Source organism: Gastrolobium bilobum, unplaced genomic scaffold (genome assembly GCF_033153095.1).
Source record: "Gastrolobium bilobum isolate Gb01-03AN ecotype WA unplaced genomic scaffold, APGP_CSIRO_Gbil_v1 utg23374, whole genome shotgun sequence".
Taxonomy (NCBI): domain Eukaryota; kingdom Viridiplantae; phylum Streptophyta; class Magnoliopsida; order Fabales; family Fabaceae; genus Gastrolobium; species Gastrolobium bilobum.
In genome coordinates, this window is record NW_026897485.1 from 171,689 (window position 1) to 178,895 (window position 7,207).

General features: G+C 33.1%; 1 protein-coding gene across 2 annotated transcripts; it reads left to right on the plus strand.

The window, feature by feature from the left end:
• The first annotated feature begins 1,436 nt into the window (after nucleotides 1-1,436).
• LOC133307318 (protein BTR1) lies at nucleotides 1,437-7,207 on the plus strand. Of its 2 annotated transcripts, none has more exons than XM_061507810.1 (8): nucleotides 1,437-1,913; nucleotides 2,930-3,168; nucleotides 3,255-3,361; nucleotides 3,686-3,879; nucleotides 5,141-5,202; nucleotides 6,383-6,478; nucleotides 6,560-6,621; nucleotides 6,753-7,207. In XM_061507810.1, the coding sequence occupies exons 1-8, from the start codon at nucleotides 1,826-1,828 to the stop codon at nucleotides 6,847-6,849; spliced, it is 945 nt and encodes a 314-aa protein (XP_061363794.1). In that variant the 5' UTR covers nucleotides 1,437-1,825; the 3' UTR covers nucleotides 6,850-7,207. The 2 variants fall into 2 exon arrangements, with proteins under 2 accessions (XP_061363794.1, XP_061363793.1); XM_061507809.1 differs by having other exon boundaries at nucleotides 1,443-1,913; nucleotides 5,075-5,202; nucleotides 6,753-7,206.

Below are 7,207 nucleotides of genomic sequence, written 5' to 3' on the forward strand. Positions count from 1 at the left end.
TTAGAACCAATACTACCAGTAGATTATTACATTAAATTTACAATTTTTACTTGAAATTTTTGTTTTAATTGTTTTGAGTATAACTGGTGAGTTTTACTTCAAACTTTAACACCAATACTTATATAATTATATTTAAGCATGAATTCATGAAATATTTACTGTTATACACTAACAAAAAGGATTTTCCACTACCTTAGTTCAAGAATTCAAATTCTTCCTTTGCCTGATAGTTTCACTTGATAGATATATATCTTTACACTTAAGGGACCGTTTGGTACGGGTTTTTTTTTCAGGATTTTCGTGAAATTGAATTTTTTTAAATTTTAAATTTTCGGATATTATCGTAAACTTAATAAGAAAATCATATTTTTGAAATTGAGATTTTCGGACAAAAAAAAATTTCTCCTCTACCAAACGTCCCCTTATGAATTGTTTAAGTAACTTAGCTCTTTAAAATTTCATGTATATTACTGAAACATGAACTCATATTATATACACATTTATAAAACTGATAATCGTAGACTTAAATCTCCTATACATTTTGCCTATAATTTATCTTGCTATTCACTCTCGAGTTTATACATTAGACTTCATTTTTCAAACACAAAGGGCCGTTTCACAAGGAAAGAAATAAAGGGTGGCGTGGGCATAAGTCCGCTCATCCACCCGAGAACAATTTTATGAGAATTTTTATGCGTTATGAGACTATTACGTGTAATCGATTAAAAATATGATGAATAAAAAAATATATACATATTATTAGAATAAATTAAAAGTATTATATAAAAAATTCACATATATTGTATTTCAACCGTTGGAAGTATTAGTAAGAATGCACATATTTATTACCGCTATTGGTAGTTTAGTCTTATTATTCTTATTACCTGATTAATTATTATTATATTAATTTAAAATAAATGATAATTATTATTTTTTTCATTTTTTAATCATTAATTTTAAATTAATTCAATAATAATTAATCATGTAATAAAAATAATAAAATTAAAATAGTAGTAAATATAATCGACTCAATTTATTATTTACTATACATGTGTCATCAATCAGGGTAACCGGTCAAACAGTTTGTGTGCTTAATGGAATAAGTACGTTATTATTACTGCAAGATTACAGTAATAAATAGCAACTGAGCTATTATCCTATTTAATTAACACAATAAGACGCAACATGCGAAGATTGAAAAAATCAAACTTTCAATTTACTTTACATATCACTTGATTCACGTCTTTGATGATATAATAAATAAGTTTTAATTATTATTTAGTAAAACAAATCTAAATATTTTATTACAAGCATTACACAATCGTGGATGCTAGGGAAATGAAGATGACAATTGTGTAAACTCTGTGTGATAGGGTGGGCGTGAGTGAAATATTTGTGAGCCCTAGCTACCCACAGTGAATATTAAATAAATACAGGGAGAAGAGAGAGACACCGACTCGCACCTCACAACACAACACACACGTTGACACATCTCACACACACACACAAACTCAATACATCACACAACATCACGTTGGATATGTAGCAGAACTGCAACGCCCCTTTCTTCTTCTCTTCTGTTCCTCTCTCATCTTCCGCTTCCACTCTCTCTCCCCTCTGCCATTTTCGCTCCTTCAATTCCCTCTTTCTCTCTATTTAACAGTTTACAATTCTCGTTTTGCCTCAATGCTATGAAACTTTCTCGCTCCGTTTTCTCCCTTTCTCTCTGAATTCATCTTCTCTCTATCTCTCTCTCCTCGAAAAGGAAGGAGAAAGAGGTTTTTGTTGTTGTTGTTCTTGCTGTTGAAGAAGAGGAAGAAGAAGAATGGATTCAACGGAATCTTCGTACATGTCTTCTCCTGAAGGAGCAAGGAAGCACGCTGCTTCACCTCCTCCCAAGTCCACTTCTCCAGGTATCTGATCCGATCTGATCTACTTTCTCTCTCTCTCCCTTCATTCGGTTCATCGCTGTTTCGCTTGCTATTTGGTATGGATAGTAATGTAGTTATGTGACTGAATGTCGGTGACGTTATTCTACGGTCAACGTTTCATTCCGAACCCTAATTGTTGAGAATGGAAGTCACACACCACGCTACTGCTGCTTCTGATTAGATTTAGAATTTTTCTCAAATGAAGAAAATAAAGATATAAACATTGTTGCGTCATGTCTCATTTGCGGATGTGATTTTTTTGGTTTTTACTTTTTTTTTGTGATTTTTTTTATTTATTAACTTCTGTTTTGGTAGTTGGATTATGATAGCGTTACGATTTTTGGAGTGAAGTAATTGTTCTGACTTTTTACTTTTTTTCAGTTCTTAATTTCTTAGATACTGATCATCATAGAATGAAAATATGCTCACCAAGTTAATAGATGTGAAGGAAAATATGCGATTTTTTTTTTTTTATTTCTTAGAGCCGAATGGGTTTTTTTACTTTTTATTTTAAAGAAAACATGTTTTATTTTGAGAAAGGTTGGAGTTATTTTCAGGTTTCAATAAACTTAGGGCGTATTCTGCAGTGTACATCCATTACCTAATTAGAAAACGTGAGCTTTATCATTTTGGACTTTGGCTATTAAACTTTGACGGAAAAGTTTCTAAGAGTCAGTTAGGTATCCCCTTAGAATTGAGTCTGGAAAATTCAGGGTTGAGTTTGCTTTATAATTTTATATTTTCATGTAAATCTCATCACAGAATTTTTCATCCCTATTTTTATTTGGAATTTTGGATACCACACTAACCTTGAAAGTAGCAATTTTGGTTTAACCTAAAAAGAGTAGCCCTATTGTGGATCCTCATTAGCTTCATAAAATGAAGTTGGTCTGCCTCTTAAGGGACTTCCTGGTTTCTGAGTTTAATTTTTTGAATATGTAAAAGTTTTATTTTAATTCTTTGTGATAACCTTTTTACGTAATGTTTGCTTCTTTCAGATTCTGAGGAGAAGCCAACGTATGTTAGATTTCTTGTATCAAACTCTGCAGCTGGTTCTGTTATTGGAAAGGGTGGTTCAACTATCACTGATTTTCAGTCACAGTCTGGAGCACGAATTCAGTTGTCACGCAATCATGAATTCTTCCCTGGAACTACTGATAGGATTATTATGGTATCTGGTGCAATAACTGAAATACTAAGAGCTGTAGAACTTATACTTTCTAAGTTGCTCAGTGAGGTAATCTCCGTGATGTCAATTTATTTAGTTATTGGAAGAAAAGATTTCTTACATGTTTCTGAAATTAATTTGCCTTCTGTGATTAGCTTCATAGCGAGGATGAAAATGATGCTGAGCCAAAAACAAAAGTGAGACTCATTGTCCCCAATGGTTCTTGTGGTGGAATAATTGGAAAGGGAGGTGCTACCATTAGGTATCATTCCTTTTCTTTATCAAGTAGTAGGGTCTACTTGTTTGCCGTGTTTATGAATAGTTAAAGTAGTTTTTGATACTTATGTTTGTTGATTTCTGTTATGGGAATATGTCTTGGTTTCAAGATGTTGTTTCTTGTATGGGTGCTGGTTCTTTGGTGTCTGAGATTTTATTTCCCCTTGTTTCCCCCTCCAGCTGAAAAAAATAATGTTATTTTGTAGTTCAACTATTATTTTTTTCATTGCAGGATCAATTCTCTATGTTTGTACGTTATTCAGATATGGTGATAAAAAACTTATCTTAAAAATTCTTTATCTTTGGTCAGGTCATTCATTGAAGAATCTCAGGCTGGCATTAAGATATCTCCTCAAGACAATAATTACTATGGACAGAATGATAGGCTAGTGACAGTAACAGGAACTCTTGATGAGCAGATGCGTGCGATTGATTTAATTGTTTCTAAGTTAGCTGAAGATCCTCATTATTCACAGTCCATGAATTCTCCATTTTCATATCCTGGTTAGTGTCATTTATTTATACCATGGAATATCTCTTATCTATTCTTAGATTTTGCTGATGTGTTTAATTTATTTATTTTGGAGAACCTAATACGGAAGATAGGAGTAGTTGCTAATCTTAAATTCTGTCTTACCTATCCTCCGTTAACCCTGCTTTATTTGTGTATGGATCACTGTGATTATGGTCTTCTTTCATCTTTATTGCAGGATGAAAGTAGACAGATGCAATACTTAAAATAGTATATCATCCCCATTTTTTTTAGTTTAGTTTGTGGAAGTTTATGGGCATTTCTACCTTTTTGCTGTCTTTTAATGAGCCTGGCCCATCTATCTTTCTGCTTACTATATTGCTTACTCATACATAGAAGATAGTTATGGTAAGAAAATGTTCTCCCTACAACTTTATATAGTACAGTGTTAAAATGATTAGCAAATTTAATGTTTATACTAAAGATCTGTATATGAATGTAAAACGTATTTTAGATAGTTTAATAATCCATTTCAGAAACAACTGTGATTTATAGAATATCTTTGATCTTACTAGATAAGGTAGATTTATTAGAGAAATTTAAAAAGTGTAAGGATGTATTGATTTCAGAATTCTGAAAACGGACTGTACTGGCCTGTACAACTGGTAACTGTTCATGTCCCCAGTTCGGTCAGGTTATATAAACCTTCAGCCTTCATTTAGACCGTTGAAAAAGATGTAAACTGACTATGAATTGAACAAACTGTTTAAGCTATTAGAGCCTCAAAAATTTTGGGCACTGAACAACATCTGTACCTCTCTCCACGCCAATCTTCCAACTGCTACCATCTCCAGTATTCACTTTATCTGTGGCTGGTCAAGCTCTTTGTCTCTCCTCAACCCAGTTATTAGGCTGCTCTGCTACAATGTTTGCGTTGTTAGTTAACCACAGGAAGCTCTTGCTGTTGCTGGAACTGCAGCTTTGAAGGGGAGATGAGAAAAGAAAGAAAAGTGGAAGAGGAAGAGATAGAGTTACTTATAAATATAATATACTCATTTTTGGAGTTTTTATTTTTTAAACAGAAGGTTATTCTTTTTTTTTTATGGTAGTGAAATGATCTTAATCAAGATTTAATTCGCATTATCTTGTATAAGTAATATGTTTTGTGATGAATCATAATTGGTGAATTTGATGCTTGCTAAGTCGAATTTTTAACTTGTATTTTAGGTGTTTCCTTCTCGGGTTATCAAGGTGTTCCATATACTACTTATGTGCTTCCTTCTGTTGCACCAGCGACATACAATGCAATGAATTACAAACCAAATGGTGCGGGAGGGAAGTTGCAGAACAGCAAGGTTTTTCTCTTTCCTTTACTTTAATCTTGTTAATGGTTTCTTTTGTTGTAAGTTGCCAAGTTTTCCGGGTCAAACACCAAAAAAATAAAATAAATTAAATTCCCATATCTTGTTGTAGTGGAGGCTGATCAACAGGCATGCTGTGAAAATTGAAACCTTGCCTGAGGATTCCAGTGTTGCTATCCTGAAATTAATTTTTTTCCCATGCTACTCAGTAATCCTTTGAACGTTCATACTCAATGGGGTCATGCTCAATTGGTTGTAATTTATATGCTGAGTTGGATAAGTAGACATACAAGAAAAGATAAGATTAGGAATGAATGTATTCAGGAGAAAGCTTTAGTTGCACCTATTGCGGAGAAGATGATGGATACTCGCGTAAGGTGGTTTAGTCATTTGAATGTAAGACCAATACAGGCTCAAGTGTGAGAATGGATCAAATGGAAGATAGTTCAGTTAAAAGGGTTAGTGGAAGACCTAAGAAAACTTCTAAGAGAAACCATTAAAGAAGACCTTGTTCTAAATGGTTTTACTGAAAGCTTGGTTATGACTTTTGATAGATTAGAGCCCAATGGTGTCAATTATTCATGTACATGTAGTGCGATGAGGCTTGTTTGCTGTTATTGATTATGATGATGTTGATATTGAACAAAACTAAGTTTTGGCTGGTCTATCTATAAATGTCATAGCGAAAATAGGCAAAGGGAACAACTATGGAATCACATTATGTAATGGGCGCTCACTGTTTGAAGGGATGAAGATTAAAGACTTCCGTCAAGACAATCAAAGAAATTCAACAATTAAGTATAGTCTTGAAATAAATTAGAACATATTTAACTACGTGACAGTCTTGAAATTTAAAACATGATAACAATGAGTCCTAAAAGAACATAAAATGATGTTTGTCAATTAAGAAAAATAATTTAGTTTCCTGTTTGAGGGATCTGTTACTATAATTGACTCACTTTTCATGCATATCATTGTTATACATTTTTTATAAATTTTTTTTTCTTAATCATATGAAATCCAACATGCTATCATGAGATTATATGTCTATAATCAATAGTGAATTTGGCGAATGAAAAAACGACCTAGCCTCTATTTAAATCCTTGCACCCTCATGTTATGGTGATTTACTCTATCAGTTTGAACTGACATATGTTCTTCTATTGTTTTCTAGGAGGAGCGGAGTAACTCCGTGACAATTGGTGTTGCAGATGAGCATATTGGATTGGTTGTTGGTCGTGGTGGAAGGAATATAATGGATATTAGTCAGGTTTGCAAATGCGTAACGGTATGCATGATATAAAGTGAAAATTATACAATAAACTAACTTGACTAACTCTTACCTTTTCAGATTAGTGGGGCAAGGATAAAGATATCAGATAGAGGTGATTACATATCCGGAACAACTGATAGGTAGGAATTTGTTCACTCAATATTTTGCTTCCTTCATTACCCCAGTGTATCAGCAGTGTAAATCAAACGCCCTGACGTAATTTATTTTCCCATATATGTTTTACATGTGTTTCTATTTCCTTATTATACAGGAAAGTTACCATAACCGGATCCCAGAGAGCAATACGCACAGCTGAATCTATGATATTGCAGAAGGTTGCTTATGCTACTGAGAGAGTGATCGAGTAGTTCGCAAGTGCACTTGTCTACTGTTAGATGCTTAGTGAACCTGCTTGCTAATTGCTCATACATTTGCTGAATTTTGGGATTTGTTTTACTTAAATTATCATATCACATGATATACTCTGGAAGATCTTTATTTTAGTGGGAGAAAGCAGGATTTTTTTCTTAAATTGAGAGCCGTCGTCTTATAGGATTTCTTCTCAAACCTTTCAATGGACAAGATCGATTGGAAAGGGCATTCTTGCTTTTCCAAATGTAATATTGAGAACTATATTCTTTGGTTGTAAGTCAACAGTTGCTAATATCATTGACGATCTGTATCTTCAATTACTGGCTTGAGATAGGATTTGAGAATTATTTATTT

Bases quoted from the DNA above. Each gene is read 5' to 3' on its own strand.
- LOC133307318 (XM_061507809.1), top strand. From the start codon at position 1,826: ATGGATTCAACGGAATCTTCGTACATGTCTTCTCCTGAAGGAGCAAGG. The intron at 5,203-6,382 runs GTTTTTCTCTTT...ATTGTTTTCTAG, and splicing joins GGAAGTTGCAGAACAGCAAG to GAGGAGCGGAGTAACTCCGT. The intron at 6,622-6,752 runs GTAGGAATTTGT...CTTATTATACAG, and splicing joins ATATCCGGAACAACTGATAG to GAAAGTTACCATAACCGGAT.